Genomic DNA, 27568 nt, shown 5'->3' with positions numbered 1-27568 from the left:
CTCCTGGGGACCTTTACCCCAAGCACCCACATTTAATTTAGAAAATCTCTCTATGAAGGCAAGAGATTGAGATTCATATGTTTCTATCTATTTGCCTGCAAGCTAAACTCAAGCACAAAGAAAGACTCTGGCCCTTGCTGGTTTGGCTCGGTGGATAGAGCTTCAGTCTTCAGACTGAAGGGTCCCAGGTTCGATTCCGGTCAAGGGTATATGCCCGGGTTGTGGGTTCGATCTCCAGAATGGGGCATGCAGGAGACAGCCGATCAATGATTCTCTGTCATCATTGATGTTTCTCTCTCTCCCTCTCCCTTCCCCTCTGAAATCAACAAAAAATATATTTAAAAACTAAAATATTCTGGAAATTGTCATGGGAAGGGAGGGAAGGTTTGGAGCAAAAGGAAGTGCTCTGACTTTATTTTTCTTCTTTGTGAAGAATCAACAGCAGCCTCTGTGTGGATTAGACCCAGATAGTGCCGTGTCCCCATGGGGTGACATGTCAATACACATGTATACACAGAGAAGGGGGAACTTGCTGAACTGCCTCAGGCAGTTAAATGCATTGGGTCCAAATTAAGACTTATCAGCAAGATCATTATCTAAAAATAAATCAGCTTTTCTTTGCTTAATCAAAGGATCAGATTATAGTGTATGCAGCCTCACTTTCAGAATAACATGTTTTTTATTCTGAGACAAGTTAGGACAATGAAAATTATTACATAATCTGTCAGGTACTGTATAGGCCGATTGTGAAAGGGTATTGTTCCTTCGAGATGAGGGTTATCTGCTGGTTTCTCCCATTGTAAAAGTACAACAGGCTTCAACAGTGAAGAACAAAAATAACTCCAAAATTCGGCATGGAAAGCAGAAACCTCCCATTGCAAGCAATCCAGATGGGATGCTTTCAGCCAGGATTCAGGTTTCCTTCAGGCACAGTCAGCCCTGGCACCAAGGTCAGACTTGGGTCCCTCCCTTCCCATGATTATTTCCAGAGTCTTTATTTTATAAATATATTTTTATTGATTTCAGAGGGGAAGGGAGAGGAAAAGAGAGAAAGAAACATCAATGATGACAGAGAATCATTGATCGGCTGCCTCCTGCACGTCCCTTACTAGGGTTGGAGCCCGCAACCCGGGCATGTGCCCTTGACCAGAATCGAACCTGGGACCCTTCAGTCTGAAGGCCAAACCAGCGAGGGCCAGAGTCTTTCTTTTTGCATGATCTTGGCTCACTCTCCCTTTCTGTGTACATTGAGATGACCATGCGGGCCTGTCCCTTTGTAGTATGATGTGAGGAAGGAAGGAGGTGGGTCTATTGTCCCCTAACCTAAGCACCAGAGAAGATCTTCGCCTACATGTATAAATCTACCTCTCAGCCTAGCCAGGGGGTGGGGCCAGTCAGTAAAATTGCTGCAGTGTCAGGGGGCACAAGGGACTTCAGCCAAACTGCACAATCTGAGGGACCAATTTCCACAAGACTGCTCTCACATCAGGTACCAGTCAAAGACAGGAGGTCCCCAGATCAGCCACACACCTCAGACCAGCTGGTTGCACATTCAGGGTCCTCACCATCACATTCTTGTTCCATAATTTACTAGAACAACCCACAGAAGTCAGGGAAGTACTATAATTATTATTTTCAGTTTTATCGTAACAAAAGAATGCAAATCAGAACGAGCAAAAGGAAGGGTGAAATGGGAGGGTCCCTCAGCTAAGGCTTCCCTGTTCAGGACTCAAGCACAAAGTAGGTCAACAACCAGGGATGCTCAGCCCAGCCTCAGTGTCCAGACTGGTTATTGGGGCTTCTTTCTATAGCCATGATTGAATGAATTGATGACCATGTGGTTGAATTCAATCATCAGGCCTCTTCCCTCCCAGAGATGGGGCTGATATCAGCTGGTTGTCCTTTCTGGTATGACCCATTCCCATTGTGACTCCTCTCATTAGCATAAACTATCTAGGGACTCACTATGAGTCACAAAGACACTCCTGTTATGTGGGAAATTCCAAGGTTACCTCCCAAATTCAGAGGTTACCTCCCAGAATGGGGATAAAGGCCAAACCTTTCTTTGGGCTGAGACCAACTCTTTATTATGTATGGGTATATTGGTCAGGGTTCTCCAAATAAAGAGAACCAACAGGAGACTTTTTTTTTTTTAAATATATTTTATTGATTTTTTACAGAGAGGAGGAGAGAGGGATAGAGAGCTAGAAATGTCGATGAGAGAGAAACATCGACCAGCTACCTCTTGCACACTCCCTATCGGGGACGTGCCCGCAACCAATGTACAATCCCTTGACCGGAATCGAACCTGGGACCTTTCAGTCCGCAGACCGACGCTCTACCACTGAGCCAAACTGGTTTCGGCAGGAGACTTATTTATTTGTGTGGGATCACGCACGATGTCATTATAAGATGGCCTCCACAAGATGGCCGCCACAAGATGCCAGCAGAGGAGGGCAGTTGGGTGCAACCAGGCCAGCAGGGGAGGGCAGCTGGGGGTGATCAGGCCAGCATCCTGTCTCATTCAAGGGGAGATTTTCCTGGTTCTTGGCACAATGAGGACTTTCAATTGAATCTTGGATCACTTGGCTATTATGTCATTAGACTCTGGATCTTATTTAAGTCTTGTGTTTCAGCACCTTCCTCTGACACTGTGCTGGTGAGAGTTGGGAGGCATCACCTTGTCATTTCCAGATGGGGTTATAAATCCAGCTTCCTTTCTCAACTTCCGTGACACCATGAAATGGGAGATCTTGGGGGCTTGTTGCTGCTGGCCTAGAACAGAAATTCAGCTTCCCCTCTTAATTCCCTTTGATACCACTCCAACTGGGAGGAATAGGGATGCTTTGTCACTCTTCCTCATATGGCCTCTACTGACTGTGTGTGTGTGTGTGTGTGTGTGTGTTTATGTCAGGGGGGAAGCACTGGGTAGTAGTGAAAGAATAATCAAATAGGGTAGAAATTGGGCTTTCCATGTGTTCTTCACTGATACCACAGGGGTAAGAGAAGGGCTCATAACCTCACAAGGTATGAAAGTCCTGATGCCTCACTTGGCCTTCTCTAACCTCCCACTCACCCCCTCAAACCCCACCTCCCTACTCCCCAGCAGCAGGGGCACCTTGTTATAGCCTGGTGGTATAATAGTCAACTTTGCTCATCATTATTGTTCATGGTGAAATATTGCATAGAACAGTAGTCGAAATAAAAGGCTAAAATGCTTTGGGGAAATCTCTGAGAGTATTAATTATATATACTAATGGTTTTCAGAAGGAGTGAGAGTTGGGAAATGATTTTCTATATACCCTGTGGGGAATTTGGTATATTCCCCAACTATCATAGAAATACAGATAAGAGCTATATCCAGCCTATGTTACCATGGCAAAATAATAATATGTCGTATTAATTATAGGAGAATTTTTTGAACCTGTATGATAAAACTGATAATATTTAAAGTGCTACTTCTGGATTCTGATAGTTTTCCCTCAAAAATCTTAAATCATTCTCTCAGCATTATTGCTTCTACTCAGCTCAGGATAACATGAAATATGATGGAAGGGTCAAATATTTGGTTGAAAATAGGAAAATTAAGTGAAGAAAGTAAAAGGCTTGGACAATACAGCAGTGGCTTGTCCTGAGCCAAGCCAAGCCAAGCCGTGTGCCTGGGAATTGGAAGCATCAACATTCTCTTTTTCCCTGATGGTCAAACAACCAGGCTCCTTACTAACCAACCTCTGAGACAAGTCCCAGACCAGGAATCAGCTCCACTCCTCTCTGGTGAAACATGAGCTCACTCAGCACATTTTGTGTACAGTTCCTCTGCTGAAGGGGAGTGCTGGCACCACCGGCCCGGCCAGAAATGGTTTTAGAAATGATGCTCGAGCTTACCAGTCACCCAAGGCATATGCAACCCTAAGTTCTACTCCTATCCCTTTCTCAACGATGGGTGGTCCAGGATTTCTTTTCTTTTTCTCTCTCCTCTTCTCTCTGTATGTACCCCAGGTCAGTGCCTGGCTAGAAATTATAACTGATTCACATATGAATATAACATGTTTACATATTTTGACTTTTTAAAAGTACGATATAACAACTCTTTATAAAAATATTGCATTTGTTACATGAACACTGTCAGACGACTATACAGCAGTACAATCATCTGGATGATTCTCTGCTGTGGGCTGTCCTGTGCACTACAGGGCGTTTACCACCTACTAGACACCAGCAGTGCCTTCCCCCATTTTGACAGCCCACAATGTCTCCAAACATTGCCAAATGTTCTTTGGGGCTGAGAACCACTGGTGTAGAGGATGCTGATGGATCTCTGATAAGCCCTCCATGCAACCACACCTCTGCAAGAGAGCCAACAGCACATCCCATTCACGTTGGCATGAAAAATGCATCCTTGAAAAGCTCTCTGAGGGCTGTCCTTTGCAAGACACAGATGAATTAATAACTCCTGGGAATGGGATCCCAGCATGGGAAATCCAGGCATTGGCTGTTTACAAAGTCAAGTGTGCACAATTTTAATAAGCTATAGGAATAAATTGACCATCAGAGGCTTTTGACTATGAAACTTCTAGAAAAAGATAAGCAAAAAAAAAAAAAAAAAATAGCAGTTGACAAACCACAGCTTGCAGGCCAATTCCAACCCATCACCTGATTTTATATAAAGTTTTATTGAAACCTGGCCACATTCATGCATTTCCATTGTCTGTGGCCACCTTAATACTACACCAGCAGAGTTGAAGAGCTGTCAGAACTCTGGCCCACAACGCATTAAATAATTGTTGCCTGGTCCGTTATAAAAAGTGTGCTGACATCTGACCTAAACCAACATAAGGGCCAATGACTAAGGTCAGGAGGACTTGTGTGAGAAGGAAAGGACCAGCCTCTATCCCTCACCCTCCCTCACACTTCCTTCTCCAAGAAGCCTGGGCAATAAGATCTTGACCAAAACTGCATTGCCCACATGCATAGAATTTAGCAGCTAAAAAATAAATGAGGATGTCTAGGGGCTCCTACATATGTGATATAGATATACTAGAGGCCCTCAAATATATTGGGTCGGCAACTAAGTAATTGCTGGTTTCACACATATATGGCTTCAGTTGAATTTTTAGGTTGGCAGACGTAGTACAAATGTAAAACACATTTTGTTATTTGATAGTTGGCTATTCAGCTGTTAATCAGTAAAAAAAGTTTTTTGATCTGTTTTGTAGTTTTCGTTTGGTGTTCGTTGAAAAATGGAAAATCAAAAGGAACATTTTCGTCATATTTTGCTTTTTTATTTCCGCTAAGGGAAAAACGCATCGCAAGCTCCTAAAAAGTTATGTGCTGTTTATGGTGACGAAGCCTTAAAAGAACGGCAGTGTCAAAATTGGTTTGCCAAATTTCGTTCTGGTGATTTTTCACTCAAAGATGAAAAACGCTCTGGTCGTCCAGTTGAAGTTGATGACGCCCTAATCAAAGCAATAATCAATTCGGACTGTCACAGTACAACACGTGAGATTGCAGAGAAGCTTCATGTATCACATACATGCATTGAAAATCACTTAAAACAACTTGGCTATGTTCAAAAACTCGATACATGGGTTCCTCACGAACTGAAAGAATCACAGTTAACGCAACGCATTAGCAGCTGCGATTTGCTAAAGAAACGTAATGAAAATGATCCATTTTTAAAACGACTGATAACTGGTGATGAAAAATGGGTTGTTTACAACAATATCAAGCGAAAAAGATTGTGGAGCAGGCCAGGTGAACCAACTCAAACAACATCAAAAGCTGATATTCATCAAAAGAAAGTTTTGTTATCAGTTTGGTGGGATTACAAAGAAATTGTCTACTTTGAACTCTTACCACCCAACCGAACGATCAATTCTGATGTCTACATTGAACAACTAACGAAATTAAACAATGCAGTTGAAGAAAAGCGGTCCGAATTGACAAATCGAAAAGGTGTTGTATTCCATCATGACAATGCAAGGCCACACACATCTTTGGTCACTCGGCAAAAATTAATGGAGCTTGGCTGGGATGTTTTGCCACATCCACCATATAGTCCTGACCTTGCACCATCTGATTACTTTTTGTTTCGATCTTTACAAAACTCCGTGAATGGTAAAAATTTCAATAATGATGATGATGTCAAATCGTACCTGATTCAGTTTTTTGCTAATAAAAACCAGAAATTTTTTGAACTTGGGATTATGATGCTGCCTGAAAGATGGCAAAAGGTCATTGATCAAAATGGGCAATACATTACAGAATAAAGTTATTTAGTTCCATGAAAAAATTGTCTTTGATTTTCTTTAAAAAATCCGCAATTACTTATTTGCCGACCCAATATATATACATACATACATACTGGGTCCAGTGGGGTCCCTCAACCTGGCCTGTGGGGATTGGGCTGAAACCAGCAGTACAACATTCCCCAAAGGGTCCCAAATTGTGACAGGGTACGGGACAGGCAGACCAAGGGACTCTAGTATGCATATAAGATCTTTGGTTAGCCAAAACCAGTTTGGCTCAATGGATAGAGCGTCAGCGTGAAGACTGATGGGTCCTGGGTTCAATTCCAGTCAAGGGCATGTACCTTGGTTGCAGGCATATCCCCAATAGGGGATGTGCAAGAGGCAGCTGATTGATAACTCTCTCTCATTGATGTTTCTAACTCTGTATCTCTCTCCCTTCCTCTCTGTACAAAATCAATAAAATATATTAAAAAAAAAAAAAAAAAAAAAAGATCTTTGGTTAATCTTTTCCTGCCCTTCCCCGCCTCCTTTCCCTCTGAGTTTCATCAGTCTGTTCTATGTTTCCATGTCTTTGCATTGAGCGTCTGCCCCCTGGTGGTCAGGGCACATCATAACTACTGGTTGAAGGGCCACTTAGGCTTTTATATCTACACTAATAAAAGAAACATGCAAATTGACTATCCCTCTGCTACATCCAACAGCCAATCAGGAGTGAGTATGCAAATTAACCAAACAAATATGGCAGTGGCCATGGAGCTGGAGTAAGTAAGAGACTTGGGTTGCCCCCTGTGATGGAGGAGGCCAAGCTTCCTGCTCGTCCTGGCTGCCGCTGAAGGAGTGGTTGGGGGGGAAAAAAGGAGCTGGAAGCCTGGGTTGTCAGGTAGCGTGTTCAGCCTCAAAACAGCCCTCAGCTCCTTATCCAGGCTGTCCACATCCCCATGGAATAAGCATCCCCGCTGGGGGGTGTGGCCAGCCTGTAATCAGCTATCAGCCCCTCACCCAGGCTGGCCACACCACCCCAGTGGGTATCCTCACCCCATGGGGGCATGGCCAGCCTGCAAATCACCACAGGACCCTAGGTCCAGGTCACCCCACACCCCAAGGGAACCCCCACCCTGATCCGGGACACCCTTCAGGGCAAACCAGCCAGTCCCCACCCATGCACCAAGCCTCTATCTATACTAATAAAAGGGTAATATGCTAATAAGACTGGGAGACCTTCCAGGAGATCTTCCAGACATTCTTCTAGACAAAACCATGGTGGCAGGGCCAAGGTAGAGGTGGTTAGAGGCCAAGATGGGAGGGAAGTTATGGGTGATGGAGGATGGGATGGCAGTTGTATGTGATCAGGCTGGTAAGGGCGGGGGGAACCATTGGGATTATCAGGCTGGTGAGATGGGGGGAAGTTTGGGGTGAACAGACCAGCAGGGGGCCCAGTTGGGGGCAAGCAGGCCATCAGTGGGGGTCCGTTGGGAGTAATCAGGACAGTGGGGAAGGGGGGGAGTTTGGAGTGAGCAGGCCAGCAGGGGGGCAGTTGAGGGCAAGCACACTGGCATGGGAGCAGTTGGGTGTGAGCAAGCTGGCAGGGAAAGCAGTTAGGGGCAATCAGGCAGGCAGGCAGGTGAGTAGTTAGGAGCCAGCAGTCCCAGATTGCGACAGGTATATCTGACTGCTGGTTTAGGCCTGATTCCTGTAAACCAGCAGTAGTACATCCTTCGAGGGGTCCCAGATTGGAGTGTGTGCAGGCCAAGCTGAGGGACAACCCCCACCCCCGCCCTACCTTATGCACAAATTTTGTGCATCAGGTCACTAGTATATAGATATTCAAGTTTCCAAAGTGAAAACCAGCCAAAACCGGTTTGGCTCAATGGATAGAGAGTCGGCTTGGAGACTGAAAGGTCCTGGGTTTGATTCTGGTCAAGGGCATGTACCTTGGTTGCGGGCACATCCCCAGTAGGGGGTGTGCAAGAGGCAGCTGATTGATGACTTTCTCTCATCGATGTTTCTAACTCTCTATCTCTCTCCCTTCCTCTCTGTACAAAATCAATAAATTTTTTTTTTTTTTAAGTGAAAACCAGACTCAACTGGGCTGGCTTGCATCAGTCATAGTCAGCATTGTCAAGCATTCTGGAACATATGTGCATCCTTACCTGGACAACAGACTTTGAGGAAGTTGCATTGGATGGTTCTGGGCCTCTCAGAACATGATGCTGCTCCTCTCATTAGCACAGCTTACTGCTGGGCAAGTCCAGAATTTCCTGCAAGTCTCAGTGACAATTCTACCCTGTGAAAGTGTAGCCTGTCTTTTGACAAGGGGGCTTCAGTGACATCATCTTGTGTCAATGCTATAAGTGCCTTGATTTTTGGTATCACTAGCAAACAGTGTCATCAAAAAAAATCAAAGCCTGCCCAACCAGCAAGGTTCAGTTGTTGAAAGTGAACCTATGAACCAGGAAGTCAGAGTTTGATTCCTAGTCAGAGCACATGCCTGAGTTGTGGGCTCAATCCCCAATAGGGGGCATGCAATAAGCAGCCAATCAACAATTCTCTCTCATCATTAATGTTTCTATCTCTGTCCCTCTCCCTTCCTCTCTGAAATGTGTGTGTGTGTGTGTGTGTGTGTGTGTGTGTGTGTGTGTTTTAAATCATAGTTTCTGGTAATGTTCTCACCCTCCAATTGGCTTTCTCTCCCCTGAGACAAAAATACAGCATTGACTAAGACAACACAGAACCGAAGCATTTAAAATACCTTTATTGTTTAAGAGTGGTTCATAATGGTACCATTTTGTTTGGATATTTCTGCCAATCTTCATGTTTTCTTCATCATGCATTTCAACCCTTAGTTTCTTCAGTATTCTTTATCGTCACTGTTGCTGAATTTAAAACAACAATAAGTGTTTGTGTTTTTTAAGAATGATATATTTTTAACAGATTTAAGAAGAGAGAGAGAGAAATATTTATCAGCTACCTCCTGCACATCCCCCTACTAGGGACTGAGGCAGCAACCTGGGTATGTGCCCTGCCTGGGACTCAAACCTGCAACCTCTTGGTACATGGGACTATGTTCAACCCATTGGGCAAGGTTAAGTGGTGCTTTTCTTTTAATGGAATAGTCAGCAATGCCAAGGAAATTTCATCAAAGTCTGTGAACGTATCTATAGCAGACAATGGGCCATGATTTACTCAGTTATGTTTGGTAGGTGGGTTTATGCTGCCCTATCTCTCCACTCACTCCTGGGAGAGAAAGAGCTTCCTGGGGGAGAGCAGTGTCCACCTTCCATGGCCTCACTGTGCAGAAAGCACCCCGAGGAGGCGCCATCGCACTCTGTGCACAGACATAGCCTCCGTTAGGGGCGAGCACTGAGATCCTCAGAGACCTTTGGGCAGGCCGCCTCTCCCAGCCTCTCCCTTTTCCTATTTGCCACAATAAAACCCAGTCATCCTATAAAATAAAAGACAATAAAACCCAGTCTTTGTGACTCATCCTATAAAATAAAAGCCTAATATGTTAAGTGTCCAGTTGTCCGGTTGTCTGTTCAACCAATAAAAGTATAATATGCGCCGAAACCAGTTTGGCTCAGTGGATAGAGCATCGACCTGCAGACTGAAAGGTCCCTGGTTCGATTCCAGTCAAGGGCATGTACCTTGGTTATGGGCACATCCCCAGCAGGGGGTGTGCAAGAGGCATCTGATTGATGATTCTCTCTCATCGATGTTTCTAACTCTCTATCCCTCTCTCTTCCTCTCTGTAAAAAAATCAATAAAATATATTTTAAATAAAAAGTATAATATGCTAATGATATGCTAAGGCCATTCAACCACTTGCTATGACATGCACTGACCACCAGGGGGCAGATGCTCTGACTGGTAGGTTAGCTTGCTTCTGGGATCTGGCTGATCAGGACTGAGGGAGACTGGCCAGACATGCCCTAGAGCCCTCCCATGGTCCCTCCCCAGCTGGCCAACCTCCTCCATTCCTCCCTGGCCCCAATAATGCACTGGTGGGGTCCCTCAGCCTGGCCTGCACCCTCTCGCAATCTGGGACCCCTTGGTGATGTCAGAGAGCCAGTTTTGGCCTGATTCTGCTCAACACAGGAGCTGCCCCTTGGTGGTCAATGCACTCCCACAGGGGGAGCACTGCTCAGCCAGAAGCCAGGCTCACAGCTGACAAGAGCAGCGAAGGTGGTGGAGCCTTTCCCACCTCCATGGCAGCACTAGGATGTCCCATGGGGAGTGGGCCTAAGCTGTCAGTCGGACATCCCCTGAGGGATCCCGGACTGTGAGAGGGTGCAGGCCAGGCTGAGGGACCGCTCCCCCGCCCCCCCCGCCCCAACCTTCATGAATTTAATACACTGAGCCTCTAGTGTAGGGGTGTCGAACTCAATCAGAGAAGGGGCCAAAATCTAAAATCCAGCCTAAATCGCGGGCCGAATGGTTTACTGAACAGTCATAAACTGTCATTGTGATGGAAACGCAGCGGAGTGCAGTGATGACAGCGCGGTGCGGGCCACATTGCAAGGCCTGGCGGGACGGATTTGGCCCACGGGCCTTGTGTTTGACACATGTGCTCTAGTGGATAAGAGACCTAGACCATGTTTCCAAACAATATCACCTAAGACTGAGCTGACCACTGAGATGTTTCTTTCTCTACCTAGCAAGTTGCTGACTGTGAAAAGCACCAAGCAACTGCCAAGTCCCCCTCAGAGTTAATCACATACAAGTGACTTTGCTTCCTGAAAGCCGGAGGTGTTGGAAGTTTAGCTGTTATGTTTACACCTCTTCAGCCAGGGCCACCGAGCAGTCAGGGAGCCACAACAGGAATGTTGTCAGGCACCACTGCCAGGAAGCCACTGGATCACATTTGTCAAGGCTGCAGATATACTCCAACATCACCGCCACCCCTTCTCCACTGCCCACCACGCAGCTGGATTAGCTAGGGAGGGAGGGATGGCAGAGAAGCAAAGAGAGGAGGAGAAAGATAGAAGACGATAGTTATGGAGGGAAATGTGCCTTTAGAGCAGGAACATGCTAGACCCTCCTAGTTGGAAAAAATAGAGTTAGTCCAAACTGAAAGAAAAAAGTGCAACATCTGCTAAAAGGCTAATGTAGCTGCTGACTGGGTATCTTTCACCTGTAAGATGTGTTGAGGGAAGAAAGCTGAGCCCTGAACCCTGAGGCTGGGCAATCCTGACTCTTACTCTTAAGGGTGTGCCCGCCACATCCGGCACACGGCAGTGCTCTGCCAGTCCGAGCCTTCCACACTGCCAGCCTGCGGGCAATGGGGGCCGCCACGACGTTCTCTCCGGACTTGAATGACAAAGGCAATTCCATAGCGGTTTTCTTCTCTTTCCTTTCCTGAACAACCCTGAAGGGAAGAGAGTTCTTGTCAGAACCAGAGAAATTAAAGATGGAAAATGACGGAGCGCCAGGGCTCCCCCCTAAAAGGGTAGGTAGGGCTCATGATCATGCATGTAGAAAATCTGTCAGGGTAAATGCTTTAGGCCTTGGGAGCTTGCAGGTTAGTTCCTTCTACCCGCCCTGAGCAGACGTCTGCGTGTGGCAGCCAGACTCCCCAGGACAGCAGCAGGAGTGGGAAGGTGTGCACTGTGGGCGGGTGACCACCGGGTTGGTCACTCAAGACGCCGCCCAGCACCACTCAGAGAGGAAGACAGTTGTCCTTGTTGCTGGACAAAATGCCTCAACTAATCGCAGGGGCTTTTATGCTGGCCCACCGCACCCCCCGCACCCCAGGGGGAAAGCTGAATTCCAGTCCGGCCAGGGGGCAACGAGCAGCCTAGGTAGCCTTGCTGGGTGTGCATGTCATCACCATGGAAACTAGGGGGGGAAGGGGATTGTGTCTGAGAGCATGGAGAAGACAGGGCTTTATCACAGGAGGAAGGGGCGTGGTCGGCCTGGAGTCTGAGCTCTGCAGACAGCCCCCACCTGCTCCTTGTAGGAGGGCTGTGGAGTGAAATGATCCGTGCTTATGAAAGGCTGGCTGGTATTATTGTTAAGCTCTGGCGGGGGGGGGGGGGGGAAGCTGGCCCCTCAGGCCTCACAGGCAGTCCACGTGGCCCCAATAGCACTGAGCCAAGGAAGGGAGTCCTCTCCCTGCTCCTCTCCCACCAAAGTTCTACGTAGAACAGAATGACTGACCTGTAAACAGTAGTGAAAATAAAGACCCCGGCAACGATCAGGATGAAGGCACAAAACACGTGCACATAAGCTGAAAAACAATGTCCATTTACCATCATTTGGGTTAATTACAACAAGGCAGTCCTCCTCCTTGAGGTGGACCTGGGCCCTCCACCCTGCAGCCCTTCTCCGCCCAGCTCACCCCTGAGCACTGGCCACTCCACTAACACTGCCACTCCCCTCCCGAAACACCGCCCTGGGACCACGGTCACCCACACACAGACCAAGGCTCCACATGAAAGGGACTCAGGGTGGTGGTTGTGGCTCCCGGATGACAGAGGACTGCCCGCTGAGGGGAGCCTGCAGAGGGGGTCCCTTGTCTGTCCCCCAGGAAACAGTGGCATTGGGCCTACTGCCATCTGGCACCTCACCCTCCCCCCAACTCCCTGAAAGTGAATCTGAAAATGCTTTTTGGTGTTCAATTCCATTGGTCTAATTTCAGCTTACATTGACTGAGTTTTTCTGTATTACCAAGGGTTTTCCCTGGACTCCATTGCTTCTATCTTCTCATAACCCACCCCCAATGGAAGAATCAGGGCCTTCAAAATGACTCTTAGGAGGTGGCCTCTGTCCCATTTTCCCCTGCCTAGAAGCATTAGTTGGTTTAAATTCTCTGCCCCTCTCCATGCCACGGAGCTTTCTCCTAGGGGTGTAGCCAAAGGCACAGAGAAGGCACACTTTAAACGATGTTTAACGAAATGAATTGAAATGAACAAATAAAGTTCACTATATTTGAAAGAGTGAAATGAGAAGATTTTAAGGGACAAGAGGGTAAACCTCAAAATTTTGAATTCCAGAGAATGTGTATCCCTGAGTGGGATCTTGTGTCTTGGTTCATGAAATAAATTCAGAATTAATAATAGTGAAGTCCAGTTAGAGAGAGACACAGATTTAGACAATGTGTCAGGATTTGACCATCAGCGTACCTTCTATACCAATGGTTCTCAAGCTTTCTAATGCCACAACCCTTTAATACAGTTCCTCAAGTTGTGGTGACCCCCAACCATAAAATTATTTTCGTTGCTACTTCATAACTGTAATTTTGCTACTGTTAATGAATCATAATATAAATATCTGTGTTTTCAGATGATCTTAGGCAACCCTGCTAGCAGTTCTCGACCCACAGATTGAGAACCACTACTGTAGAGTCTAAGACCATCTGAAAACACAGATATTTTCATTATGATTCATTAACAGTAGCAAAATTACAGTTATGAAGTAGCCACGAAAATAATTTTATGGTTGGGGGGGGGGGTCACCACAACATGAGGAACTGTATTAAAGGGTTGTGGCATTAGAAAGCTTGAGAACCACTGGTCTATATCTTCATACGTGCAGGTATTTCTGGTCCTTGAGGTCAAGCTCCTGGAGGCAGAGACTGAGCCTGTGTGCAGAGTCTGGCCAGCACAGTACTTGTTATAAACAATATGTATGGTTTTTAATAAACCGTATATAATGATCCTTCAGAAACAGCAGCAACTGAAAGACAGCATTATTTTCTTCAAGAAGTATCTGGAGAAATTCTCTCCCAAATATAAAGAAACAGACATTTTGTAAATCAGCTCAGCACGTCTCATGGAGAAACAGAAGCCGTACACTGGGGAGACATGACATGTTCCATAATGTGCCTAAGTCAAGGCTGAAGGGCGAAGGCAAGACACTCTCTCTGATTGTTTCTCAAAGACCTAATGCTAATTCCCAGAGTTCACATTTTTAATCATACAGATTATGTCGCAGCACAATGTGCACTTCAAACCAGCCAATTTAAGAAGTTGGTGAAAGGTTTTCATAACATGGAATTATGCGCACAAAGAACTCATAATACCCTGTCACCGAATACTACAACTTACCCAGCACAAAGGTTCAGTCGCCGTCTTCGGTGAGTAAGACGTCAAAGAAATGAAAAGCAATTTGAGGGCTCAGTGAGAACCCAAACGCAGGGCTCACTGCCCAGACCCTTCCCACAGATGGCCCGCCCGCACCAACGTGAAAGAAGTCAGAGGCGAGAAAGAGCCCGGCCCACACAGCTCATGAAGGTTGAAAGGATGAAAAGAGGATTAGCGCTCGCCTCTGTGCAAAAATGACAAATCCACTTGCAGAGCAGGGGGCTCTCTTCGAGGAGAAAACATTCTTGAGAGCTCATGGGGGTTGAAGGGAGAGCCAAAAATTAAGACACTAATAATTAAGGTGCTGTAAGGTGTTACTCATTTTTCAAATGAATAACAGGCATAAATAAGGTGATCACACTGGTTTTAACAATGTTTGTGGTACATTTACAAAATGGCCAACTCACAGGGAAAATCCTGATGAGAAGATGCTTGGGGAGGGACAGGTGGGGAAAGCAGCAGCAGCTTGGATGGCTCCCTCTTGCTGGTTGCAATCTCCCCTGGTTGTCTCCTTTTCACTGAGATATGAGAAAATTTGCATCGTTAATGGCCGAAGACGGTGTCCAATCCTGTGACTGACCTGGGAATTGAATGTCTTCTACATCTTCATATATAGAAGATTGAAAGAACAACCCAAATGCCCTTTGGATGTGAATGTTTCCTGCTTTGAGGACCCCCAAATGGTAAAAGACCCAGAAAAACTAAGTTGCATCAATGCCTAGGTTACTGGAGTCTTCTAAGAAGGAAAACCCTGTGATGGAAATGAAGTGAGCTGAATGTAATCATCCACTGCTCTCCAAATAGCGGTGTGTGTGTGTGTGTGTGTGTGTGTGTGTGTGTGTGTGTGTGTGTGAAAACCACCAATACACAAAACAGAAATAAAAAGATGGTAAGTGCCCAAACCAGCAAATTTTGGCCAAATCACCAGCCAGTGCCATGAACTCAGCTCAGGGAGTGACATACTCCAGGGAGTGAGCTGTTGGAATCCTACCTAATAAAAGAGAAACATGCAAATTGACCACACCTTCACTACGCACACAAGCCCCTGTCACCAGCCAATCAGGGTGAGCATGCAAATTAACCCAACCAAGATGGTAATTAATTTACATATCCAGGCCAGACTGAAGACTGAAGATGTGTAGAAAGAAGCCAAGCACTGCGGAGAAGCAAGCAAGCAGGGCAGGGGAGAAGGAAAAGAAGCAGGCAGGGCAGCGACTGCAGCAGGAAGCCCTATTGCAGGAATCTTCCTGCAAGAGGCATCTAGTATAATATAATAGGCTGTTCAACATTGGAAGACCCAGGACTCAAAAAGATTTCTCAAATAAGATTCTGGCTAAGGTTGTGGGTTTTAGAATGAGATAGATGGAGAATAATGAACTCCTTTAAGGAAAAGCTCTATGTCTTGTTGCAAATTCTCTGCCTGATTATGTACAACTAGAGATGCATTACAGCTCAGAGTAACTTTCAGGGTGTCATCAGCATAAACGCCTTACAAGAAAGGGAGTCCTGCAGGAAAAAAGGGAAAAATACCAGACAATAACAAATCCACATGAGGAATAATTTGATAAAATCCAATATTCTTTGATTAAAAAAAAACACTTAAGAAACTAGGAACAGAAAGGAACTTCCTCAACTCATAGCTACCAACACACTTAAAGGTGAAACACTGGAAATTTGCCCCTAAAATCAGAAATAAGTTGAAGATGTCCATTCTCACTGCCTCTTTCACCATTGTACTGGAAGTTCTAGCCAGGGTAACTAGGCAAGAAAATGAAATAAAACTGTCTCTATTAGAAAAATAGAAGTAAAACTATCTCATAGGCAGATGGTATGATTTTGTAGGTAGAAAATCCTAAGTAAGCCATTAATAAATGAGTTGAAGAAGGTTACAGGATACAAGACCAATACACAGAACTTTAGTTCTATAGACTAGCATTCAGTTCTCTCGGGTACAATTTGGAAGTAAACTTAAGAAGACAATTTCATTTACAATAACATTAGGGATCCTGGAGTCTCCCGAAGGTGGAGGGCGGGATTAATAAGGAGATGTGGTCCCAAGTCATCTAATTCAAGATCTAAAGGAAAAATTGTCATCAGAAAACCAGCCCCGCTACAAATGGCATTCATTGTGACTTCTTATCTGCCACTTTTTGAGAAGCCAAACTTCCTTTTTTTTGGCTTAAGTACCAAATCTTCACCATAAAACTGGACAGATGCTCTCCCTTTGGGTGAGCCAAGATCCTGCCAATACATTAGCTTCTTGAATCATTTTATCCAGACTATCACTCACTTCTTCAAAGAGCTGGCTTAGACCTGTGGGTGGTGGGATCAGGCAGCCCCAGGGGCCAATAGTTGGTGACACTCATGGGTCACCAATGTTTCTGGCTTCCTAGTCTGACTGTGTCCAGGGATGAGAAGGCAGATGCGTTGTCTTGCCTCTGAGGGGCTCAGTGGAACCGGGACTCCGAGGAGAAAGACAAGAAAAGAAGAGATCCTCCCAAGCCACAGAGCACAGGGCACCTGAGTCCCCTTTGGGGGGTGAGGACAGGAGAGCAGCCTAGGACAGGGAGGGGCATCAGAGCTGTTGAGTGGCCCGGTCAGTGGCCAGCTTTTCATATCTGTGGGCACTTTCCGCCTCCGTGGTGAGGTCTTGTGTAGGCTGCCCGGGCCCACAGGCTTTTTTAATCTCCCCTCAAACAGTCCTGGAGCCCATTCATTTCTGAAAGGGCCACAAACAGCAAGAAAACCCATTAACCCGCAAGTGGAATGTTTTGAGCCTAGAAAATTCCAGAGGCACAAAGACCTCTGGAATTTCTCTAAAGCAGTGGTTCTCAACGTTTCTAATGCCACGACCCTTTAATACAGTTCCTCATGTTGTGGTGACCCCCAACCATAAAATTATTTTTGTTGCTACTTCATAACTGTAATTTTGCTACTGTTATGAATAGTAATGTAAATATCTGTGTTTTCCGATGGTCTTAGGCGACTCTGCTAGTGATTCTCAACCTGTGGGTTGCGACGAAAATAATTTTATGGCCGGGGGTCACCACAACATGAGGAACTGTATTAAAGGGTCGCAGCATTAGAAACGTTGAGAACCACTGCTCTAACGTGTGAGAAATATCCAGAAAGTATATTTAAAGCAGCATCCCTTCTGGGCCAGGCATCTAGTTTATATCCTCCTCTGAGCTTGCTTCCCCCACCCCTCACCCCCACCACCCACCCCTGCCCTCGTAAGCATGGGCTCACCCAGAGCCTCTCCTGGAGGGCTGGCCGGAAGCAGCCCTGTTCTGAGGCTGACGCTCTCCCCAGATCCCACAGCTTCCACCCAGGCGTCCCTGCGGGCCCTACCTCCACAGGCACAGCCCAGCCTGCAGTGATCTTAGTGTCAGGGCTGTGGAATTATTCTGATTAGGATGAGACCACAGAGACCTCCCCAGTCCTCCCACTCTCCCCAGCACAGGGGTCCCCGTCATCCTCAGGGTCCCAGCTACACTCTCCAGCCCCCGCCTGGTCAGGTCTGGCCTTTTGCACAGCCAGCAGCCAGCCCCATCCCCAACCAGGAGCTTTTGTAATGCTGAGTCCCCAGCGCCAGCGGCTATACCCCCACAATGACCCAGGTCTTCCAGAAAGGAGGCTCTCAGTCAGTCTTCTTCCACAGCAAGTCTGCCATCTGGGAGGGGGCTTTCCTGGGGCCTCAGTCCCAGTCCCAGACCCTCAACGCCCTCTGTTCTCTCTAAGCAGAGATGTGGCCAGGACGATGTGAGAGGCCTGTCCAGGGACGGAGACCGGGGAGGGAAGGCAGGCCCCTCCAGGCCTCCATGGCTCTGTCCCCCTGGGGTGGGTCCGGCCCCAGATACTTACTGGAAACTGACTTTTCTTTGCAGACGCCTTCGTGAAAGCAGCACCCGAGTCCCTTGCACTGATCTCTGCTGTTGTGGCTGCATATGTGGTCCAGAGGCATGTCGCACACTGCAGAGCAGACACACAGACCTGCTATGGCCCCCAACACAGCCACCTCCATCATTCTCACATCACCGGGCTTGGAGGGGGAACTCGGGCGTGCATGTGGTGGGTTTTGTGACGTCTTTAATCGTGTGTCATACAAATCTCACTTTGAAACTAAGATCTGGAATATATTGGATTGCTGGACAAAATAATGCCACGCTAGTGACACAGAACAGTGCAGGGTCCTCTGATGATGGAGATAATACACCTCCGAGGAGCGGGGCGCTTAGCTCTACAGAGAAGGCGGGAACAAAGACCTCACACAGTGGATATCTGGGAGTCGGGGTTATAATATGTAATTAATTCCCTTGTAAGCAGACGGTGAATTACAATGATCACTGTGGGTTGAGCGTTAGTTCAGAATTTAAAAGTTGAGTCAAAAGGAAAGAACGTTTCATGCCAGATCTGACATAAAAAGAGAAAAAGGATAATGAGTGTGCAATACACTGCAGAGGGTAAGTGGCCGCTTCAGCAGAGCTCAGCTGCCCAACCCGATGCACCTTCAGCTTTGAGGACCTGTGGTTCCCTGACTGCAGCAGCAGCAGCCTCTGCTGGCCCCTGGGGGTGTCTGTTACTAGGGGGAGAGAAGGTGTGTGTGTGGGGGGGGAGGGCGGGGGAGTGCCCACCTTTTCCTGACTCTCCAGTGCATTTTTCTAGGGTTCATTTTGACTTTCAAAGAGTTCCAGAGAAACCGCTGTCCCCCTTGCCTTTCCCTCCCTTTCCCAAGACACCCCCCACTCCGGGTGTGACAAATACTGTCGCCACGGCCGCCCACACAGCCCACGCCTGACAGGGATGTGATGGAACAGTGATGGCCTCTGAATGCCACTGCAGCCCTTGGAGCCCACAGCTGGACTCCGGCAGAGCTGGAGGATGTGAGACATCCAGCCGCTGACCTCCTGCACCACAGCTCTCTCCTGAAGCTGGGTCCTGGTCGCCCCTGACCGGGAGGGGCAGAGGGGCCTGTCCTTGGCACAGCTGGACCAGAGTGGCTCCCAGGCTGGTCCAGGAGGCCATGGCATGCTGGCCTCCCTTGAGGCCCTGTGGTCACTGGCTCTTGGTCGCTCTGCAAAGTGGCTGTCAGTGTAATGGACGGGGAGCTGTGCTGGGTTTTGCTTCCAGTGTGATCCGGGCTGCAGGGAGCCCCACCGATGACTGTTTCAGGGACACAGCAAAGCAAGTGTCACCATGCCGGCCTGTGGCCCCTGCTGATGCCAGTCCTCAACCGCATCCAGAAAGATCCCAGAGACTCATGACCACAGAGCTGGCGGGCAGAGCTGGGACCCATCTCTGTCATGCCTCTATTCCCACCTCGCTCCATGGCCAAGGGGACAAGCGTTCCCAGACTTGCTCCAGGTGGCAGTGGCTGTTGACTGCAGCAAACACACAGGCGGGAAAATATTCATTGTCCCCTCGCCTGGGTCGTCGCTCAGCCAACTGAGCCTCAGCAGCCAGAGCTGACTGTTCTTTAATACCACCACCATACAGGGGAGACCTTCTTGGCACAGATTTCCCATTTGGCTGTGTTAATGGGCTATTTTGAAACAGCCTGGAGTCCCCTACCCCCTGCTTTGTGGAGGCTGTCTCCCCATTGTGTCTGGGACCCCCGTGGGCCTTCCTTCCTCTCCCCTACCCTCCCCAGCACTGTTTGGCTTGTTGGGACCTCCCGGGATGCCTCAGGGTATTTCTTCACCGTCCCCACGTAGAAGAGTCTCCCGTCTCCATCCCTGGCCACTCGGGGAACCTCCCTTGTCAGTCCCTTTGCCAAGCCAACAGACAAAAACAAAAAAGGAAAACCGAATTCCCTTTCCTTCTATTTTCCAATTTTTGGGGCATTACTATAGTCGTGCATGAAGAAAAAACTGCTGAGAAAAATATTCAAGACACACACACATGCACGGTGGAAGTGACCCTTCCCTTTTCTCCCCCACGTCCCAGTGGTCTCACTTCTAAAAACTTCCTTCGCGTGGCTTTAAGCCGCTGCAACCACCCTATGTGCACACACTGGCCACGAGCTCTGGAGAAAGTCACGGTTACACACAGTTTCCTTCAACACCCAGGCACAGTGTCCAACTTCGCACCCTGGCCGCCCCGGATGGGCATGGGGAAAGGTGAGCTTCACTGTTAAAAAATATTTTTCTTCTTTTAAAAAAACACTCACTCTTGCCATAAAAGTTACGAAGTAGCTAAAGTATCATATATGGTTGGCATGTTCTAGGAAAACATCTTGAATCCTCTAACCCCTTGTGAAATAGCTAAATATATTTCTTATGCTGAAAACCTCAGGTTCAGGGGGTTTTGCAATGAAACTTTAAAATAATGAGGACTTCACAGTATTTTCCTACATTATTTTAAAACCCAGGTTTCTTTGCCTTCCTTTCTCAGCCTGGTGCTAATCACCCACACCTTGGGTTGAAACAGGCCCCTTTAATGTTCTCTTCTCCTTACCTGCAAAATTCCTCAGGAAGTGCGACTGGGACTTTTTGAATTCTGGCATATATCTCATCGCAGCAGCTGAAGGACAGGTGAGGGATCAAGGGAACCTGGGAGAGAGAGAAATTAGGCCAGACCTTGAGGCAGCCGGGCTGCGTCCGGTCCAGTCTCACCTGTCCGTCATGGGCCCAGCTGAGCCCCAGCCACAGGTTTCCCAGCTACACTCCAAGCAGACTTCAGGATCAGACAGGAGAGACTGGCCACCTCCTCCCTCCTGCGGCCACTGATGAGCAGAGTGCGGAGTGAGTGGCTGGGCCACCCCACCTGCTGTGACGTCACAGAGCCCCCGGACATCACACAGAGGCAGGACTGTGACGCTGGCCACTATAGGGCAGGCAGGATGTGTACAGGGCCGAGGAGGGTGGGAGAGCCTTATGGGCAGGCAAGGCATCAAAAACCCTGCCTTCTGCCTGGACGATGTGGCTCAGTGGTTGAGCGTCAACCTATGAACCAGGAGATCACAGTTTGATTTCCAGTCAGGACACCTGCCCGGATTGTGGGCTCGATCCCCAGTGGGGGATGTGCAGGAAACAGCTAATCAATGATTCTCATCATTGATGCTTCTATCTCTCTCCCTTCCCCTTTGAAATCAATGAAAATATAAAATAAGCAAAAAATAAACACCTGGCCCTCCTCCAGACATTACACCCACCCCATTCCTATGGGACACCAGGCCTGGCTTTGGAACCAGTGTTTGGGTCCTGAGGTCCTCACTCCACAGTCTCCTTCTTAGAGAGCACACTTCTGCTGGCACGCAACGTGAGCGAAACAGACAAAAGTGCCCACCCTCGGGGATGTGTATTCCATGGAAGGAGACAGCACACACATGCAGGTCAGACACGCGCTGTGAGAACAGGAAAGCAGAGCACACCTCCAGGCCATGCCTGGAATGGGGGGTGAGCAGGTGGCCTCAGAACTAGACGGCAGCCGAGCAGGTTTAGAAGTAAGGGAAGGCACTATGTGGGCACCCAGGAAGCATGTACCAGCCTGAGAGGAGCCAGTGTAGAGGCCCTGGGGCAGGCCTGGTGAATCTGAGAACTCGGGAGGCCAGGGTGGCTTGGATGAAGAGAGAGACGGCTCAGAGACTGAATCATAAGCAAGGGTGTAGGATACTAGTCGAACTTCTGCCTTCACTGAGGGAACTACGTAGGGCGCTAGGACTGGATTCTGTGCAGGTGGGAAACTGGATTACATGTTAGCATCCCTCTGGCTGTGTGGAAAATAGACGAGGAGGCAAGAGTAAGGTGACCAGATGTCCCAATTTTTAACCATTTGTCCCGCGGCGTTTTAAAAAATTGTTAAAAAATTGGGACTGTCCCCCCAAAAGCGGGACGTCTGGTCACCTTAGGCAAGAGTAAACGTGAGGAATGGTGTAATCCTCTGGGAGAAAAGTAAGGGTGGGACTGGGGCAGTCACGTTGAATGTTGTGTGTCGTTTTAGAGTCCATGAGATTGGCTGACAGATCTGTGAGTGGGAACAGGTCAGGGATGAGCCTAAGGATTCTCCCGAGAGGCTAGAAGGTGGCCCACCGCAGGGAAGATGGGTGTGAGAACCCAGGTGGAGCGGCCGAGCAGATGCTGTGTCTGTGTCCAGGTGGGGCATGCACTGTGGGCAGCTGAGTCAGAGTGCCATCAGCATGCGGGAGAGCACCCAGGGGTGCCTGCGCGGGAGGGGCACCTGGGCTGGTGAGGGCGGAGCCTGAAAACTGGAAGAAGCGGCTGGGAGTCCAGGTGGTGGGAGGCACAGCGTGGCGTGGTGTTGAGATGAGAGTAAACAGCGTGCATCTTAGGGAAGAGGAGAGTACACGTGTCCTGCACCAGAGGCGGGTGAGGCAGCGAGGCAGGGAGTGTCATCAGGAGGGGCTCTTGGGAGGGGCAGCTCTGGGAGCACCTGGCTGCTGGTTGATGTGTTGCATTGGTCATGCTGCTGGGGCAAGGAGCAGGGACGCTGCACTTGGCCAATTCGAGGTTCTGCAGGCCGGGGCGGTTGTACTGGCAGGACTTAAGCGGGATGGAGATGTGAGAACAGATGAGGAAGGACTCATGAGAGCGGTTGCAGAGGGAAGAGAAATTACCCAGCCTCTCTTACTATCAACCATCGCAGTGGTTGCACCCTCTCAGGTTCCCAAATGGAAGCAGTGGGGTTTCCCCCTCCTGGGAATTCAACCGCCAGCCAACACAAACCGCGGCTCACGTTCAGGTTAATGTCTCGGCAAACTTCCGGGAGTTCACGGAGACAGTGAATCAAGCGTGGTCATTTAAGGCTGGGCTTCGCACGGGAGCTGGGACAGCCCTCGGGTGGGAGGCTGATGCTCACAAGAGGCTTCCAGAAAGTGGTCCTGCGATCCCAAAGGATTTATCCAAGTGCAGACAGACATGGCAGCTAGGGAGCAGTGTGGGGGGCTGCCCAGGGCAAGAGGGCAGGCAGCCTCCCGGGGGAGAAGCCGCTGCAGGGGCCTGAGAGAAAAGGAAAGGGTGCCTCCCCCTCCGCCATCAGGACCCACAGGGGCCACAGGACAAGGGGCGCCACTGCACTCCCACCTGGGAGGCTGAAACCTGCAGAGCGCCGCCGTTTGGGAGACACGCCGCCCCAGGCCTGCCAGGGTGACGGCCAGGACTGCCTGAAGCCGCTGTCCACTCAGACCACGGCCAGGCCCGAGGACAAACAGGGCTTACAGTCCACAGGAGGGGGAGCTGTGTGGTGGGGCCTCATCTCTCCCTGTATTCGCCTGGAGTCCTGTTCCCGTAACTACCCCGTTTCCCTGAAAATAAGACAGTGTCTTATAATTTTTTCTCCCAAAATTGAGCTAGGTCTTATTTTCGGAGGATGTCTTATTTAGGGGAAACAAGGTAGCGACTGCATTTACCCACTTCATTTCAGCTAAAAGCAGGACATTTGCTGTTGTGGGCTGCACTGTCATCCCATGGGAAAATGCAGACGTTGTTGTGGGTTTTCTGAAATAGGAAAAGTCCCCTTGGGATGCTTTACAATCTTTGAGTTACACATATGAGGTTTAAATGACGACCTGGAGCCACGGTCGGCCTCGCTTGTGGAAGGGCGGGTTAAGTTGGAATCGGGCCCTCTTGAATCGGTGAGTCCACCTTCCCTACTGTTACAAGCTAAATTGTGTCTCCCCCACAAAAAAAGATCTGTTCAAGTCCTTATCCCCAGTTACCTGAGCTTATGACCTTATGTGGAAATAGGGTCTTTGCAGACAGTCAGGTCAGGATGAGGGAAGACCTTCCTACATACTCCATACTCCCAGGCTGGCAGTGCACATCGTGCTGTTTCCAGCCCTCTTAGCTGGCCAGGGAGGCCCTGCATGGAGGGAGTGTCGGGAAAGGGCAAGGCTGTAACGGACAACTTTCTGCTGGCGTGCCCGTCCTGCAAGCGCCTCCCAGGAATCTTGAAAAATGCCGTCACTTGTTCAATCCCCCAATCTGGTTTACAGCACCTCCCAGGATGAGTCATTATAAATGTGACGAAGTGGAGGCTGTACCTAACAGTGTCAGTTCCATCGCCTACTCCTGTATATTCAAATCCTCCCAAACCCTAGATTTTAAAAGCAAACTGTTATTTTCCAGTGTCCAAAACTCACCCCAGAATTAAACAATATAAAACAGTCAAAATAAAGTGCAAAGGTAACTTGACGCACACAAACACATTATGGGAAATGAAGTGACATGTTTGTAACGTAAGAAAAAAAAATAATCAGTTTAATAATTACAACAGAGTAGGAGTCGTCAGCGCCAGGACAGCAGGCGGCGTTTGCGTGGTGTCCCCGGGGCTGTAAACGGGGCCTCTGCGTCCCGGAGGGAGACGTGAAGGACGGCAGGGAGTCCACCGGAGCCGGCGCGCTCCGAGGCCCGGGCCCCGGCACACGTGGACAGGCACGCTCTGCCGAGCACGGGGGGCAGAGCTTCCGGGGCCACACGTCGGTGCCGTGTGGGAACAAAAGTGCTTCACATCTCAGGATAGGAATGGCTTCGTCTCCTCATCCAGGAAAGGTGAGAGCAGAGAAGTAACCCTTAGGGTCAACAGTGCCCCTTTCTACTGTCTTCAACCCCCACACCCTCAGAAGGTTGTCACCAGGAGAGACAGTCTGTTTATAACGAGGGCAGGTTTGTAGAAGAATTGCTCTCAGATGCATTTTCTCTGCTCCCTAAAAAGTTTAGTAAAATATTGGATCCTGGGGAAGAAAGGTAATGCATTACACAGGCACCTCAACCATCACCCCGCCGGGGGAAGGGGAGGGACAGGGAAAACACAAGTTCCCACTTGTCGCTTTAGTTAAGGCAGCTGCTGCAAGAGACCCGTCTGGGATGCTGGCTGCAACATCGCTTGTCACTAAGTGGTGGAGAGATCAGGTGCTGAATGTTGTTCCTGAGTTAAAATTTGCTTAAAGACAGCAAACTTCAGTACACTCAAATTTAGTAATTGTTTTTCACTGCAACGTCTTATGCATCACCAAAAAATACTACTGTATAAACAGGGCTTAACAAAAAACGACAGTTTTCTATTCCTAGCACTAATGAATGCTAAGTAGAGAGAGTTGGCAATTCTAGTTGAAAAGTCAAGTGTGGACAGGTCAATGTGGGCCCCAGACACACCTGCGGAGCTTGCCGTGGGAGGTCCGGCTCCCGACCACCCTGCAGGGAGATGGGCGGGCACAGGGACCGATCAGCAAGGGCATGGAAGTAGGGCCATGGACAACCAGAAAACCAACTCGTTCCAACGATGCCCGGTCCACAGGCATCAAAGATTCAAGGGTCACTAGATCAATAAATAGGATGCAAATCATAGGTCACATCTGATGTCAAATCGTAGTTGTGAGAGGTCTGTAATGCAGTGCTGCTTTCTAACGATGTAACTCTTGACCTGCCAAGAAGTCATCTCACTAGAACCACCTCTTTAGAAGCGGAAACGGAAAGCACAGTCCCTGTGATGGCGCCAGGACAAGCTGGGCCGAGGCTGCTCCGAGGACCAGGGGCTGCGGAGCCAGGTTGGGGCCGGCTTCCTCCTCCGTCTGCTCTGCAGTTTGGATACAAGGAGGGAACGGACCCACATTTACACTTTCGTTATTTAGGTGGGGTTTAAGGTGGATATTGCTTATTCTTCTCTTTCCCAGTGAGCTCTGCAGCAGTGCTTGCTGCCCTGACGGTACGGCAGAGCTCAGGGTTGACGCTGGCTGACACGGGAGTCCTACCCATAGCACCTCCTCGCTTTGTCTTCGCCGCAGGGATGTGCAACACCTTTTATTTACAGGTTTTAGTGAAGTGCTCTCTTTTGAGGACAAAACAGTGCACTTGGTCACGTTATTAAACGAACCTACATATACAAGTATGTATGATCTCTCCAAGTGCAGTGAATACTCTGGTGACCACAGGATCCACATAAAGCAGACGCGAGGGTGCACCTGCAGCTAGATGCGGTGATGTGAGTGGGACTTCCTGGGATTCGTGGCTGAGGCCCAGACCCTCCATCAGCCAGAGCACGGCACGCAGAGACACCCACGTCGGTGACTGCAATACTGCTTTAACAGAAGACTTTCAAATGGCATTCAAGTGTCTTTGCAGCTATAAATAAGGTTAAATTAGTTAGGCAACCAAAGGGGCAAGTGTTTTCAGGGCACTGTAGGAACCACAGAAGAGGAGAAGTCAGGCATCTACCACAAGCCACGCACCTCTGCTTTCCATGCGTGTGTGCGTGAACACTAGAACTTCTAGGTCAGGGGACCAGAAAGGTTAGTGGGAAGGAAGTTCTAGCAGGGGTATCAGATATAGCAATCAGGGATATGCATTCAAAATGGGGTATTTACAAGGAACATGTATGTATAATATTTATATAGATTCAATAAAAGGCTGAAAGACCAGGATTTGTAGTCAGTCACTGCACTTATTGCAAAATGAGGTAATTGAGATGTTAGCAGAGTAAGATTAATGCAGTTGCCCTCGGTGTCGATACCTCATGTCTGGACTCTTCAGGAACAATGTGTTTCTATTCGCCTGAACTCCAGCTTTTGTACGCACAGCCCTGCCCCAGGGTCCCAGCTGAGTCTCCTAACTGATCTTCGAGAAAAAACCGTGGACATTCCTTAGAGGTTGGTCTCGTCCCAGGAAGGGTCATTCATGTTCTTTAGAACTTTCCTCACCAGCTTCTCCAAGTCTTTGCGGGCTCGCTGTTCTTCCTCCAGAGATTTCTTCATCTTCTTGTTATCCTGCCAACGAAGCAGATAGGATATTCGGTGTGTTTGGCCCTGGAGAGGACTTACTTTCCCCGGGGAGGCTGGGATATGCCCTGTGCTGTGGTCATGGGTACATTCGACATGACTGCCCCAACACCTCCATAGACCCTCGGGGCTCCTTACCGCAGTTGCTCCTGGGAGCCAAGACAAATCACAGATGGAAAAATAGTCCTAACGCCACTGACAATTTAAGTTCCGATTACTGAATGAGAGAATCTCTGTACACATACCTTAAGAAAATGGCTGAACACATAAACAGTACCTTAATCAATAAAGAAAAAATTTCAAAAAAGAAAATGGCTGGAAATAGCAAAAGGATCAACTTGCCCCCCTCACCTCCTCCTTTCCCACCTGTGAAGATCTTAGAGAGTTATGCGGGGATGGAACTGAATGAATACAGTGTGTGAATAGGCGCCTACTTCCGTACAGTTTGCACCTAATCACTCCTCCGCATGGAGAAGGTGCACACACAAAGATGCATCCCTGGCCAA

General features: G+C 48.4%; 2 protein-coding genes across 14 annotated transcripts in view; both read right to left on the bottom strand.

Annotated features, from left to right (window-relative positions):
• Window positions 1-9030: 9030 nt before the first annotated feature.
• TEX29 (testis expressed 29) lies at window positions 9031-21045 on the bottom strand. The gene is made up of 5 exons (XM_036457123.2): window positions 20789-21045; window positions 18197-18304; window positions 12408-12477; window positions 11450-11616; window positions 9031-9124 (listed from the first exon to the last, which is right to left on the bottom strand). The coding sequence occupies exons 1-5, from the start codon at window positions 20844-20846 to the stop codon at window positions 9084-9086; spliced, it is 444 nt and encodes a 147-aa protein (XP_036313016.1). The 5' UTR covers window positions 20847-21045; the 3' UTR covers window positions 9031-9083.
• Window positions 21046-24523: 3478 nt separating this feature from the next.
• Window positions 24524-27568, bottom strand: part of ARHGEF7 (Rho guanine nucleotide exchange factor 7) — a 134289-nt gene continuing 131244 nt past the window's right edge. For all 13 annotated transcript variants that reach the window (XM_036459266.2, XM_036459270.2, XM_036459269.2 and 10 more), the window contains one exon: window positions 24524-27050. In XM_036459266.2, coding sequence (XP_036315159.1) covers window positions 26928-27050 — 123 coding nt within the window. In that variant the 3' untranslated portion in view covers window positions 24524-26927. The remainder of the gene's footprint in view (window positions 27051-27568) is intronic.

This window comes from Pipistrellus kuhlii, unplaced genomic scaffold (assembly GCF_014108245.1).
Source record: "Pipistrellus kuhlii isolate mPipKuh1 unplaced genomic scaffold, mPipKuh1.p scaffold_m20_p_3, whole genome shotgun sequence".
Lineage (NCBI taxonomy): Eukaryota > Metazoa > Chordata > Mammalia > Chiroptera > Vespertilionidae > Pipistrellus > Pipistrellus kuhlii.
The sequence above is the reverse complement of the archived record's forward strand: the minus strand, read 5'-3'. Positions and strand labels throughout refer to the sequence as shown.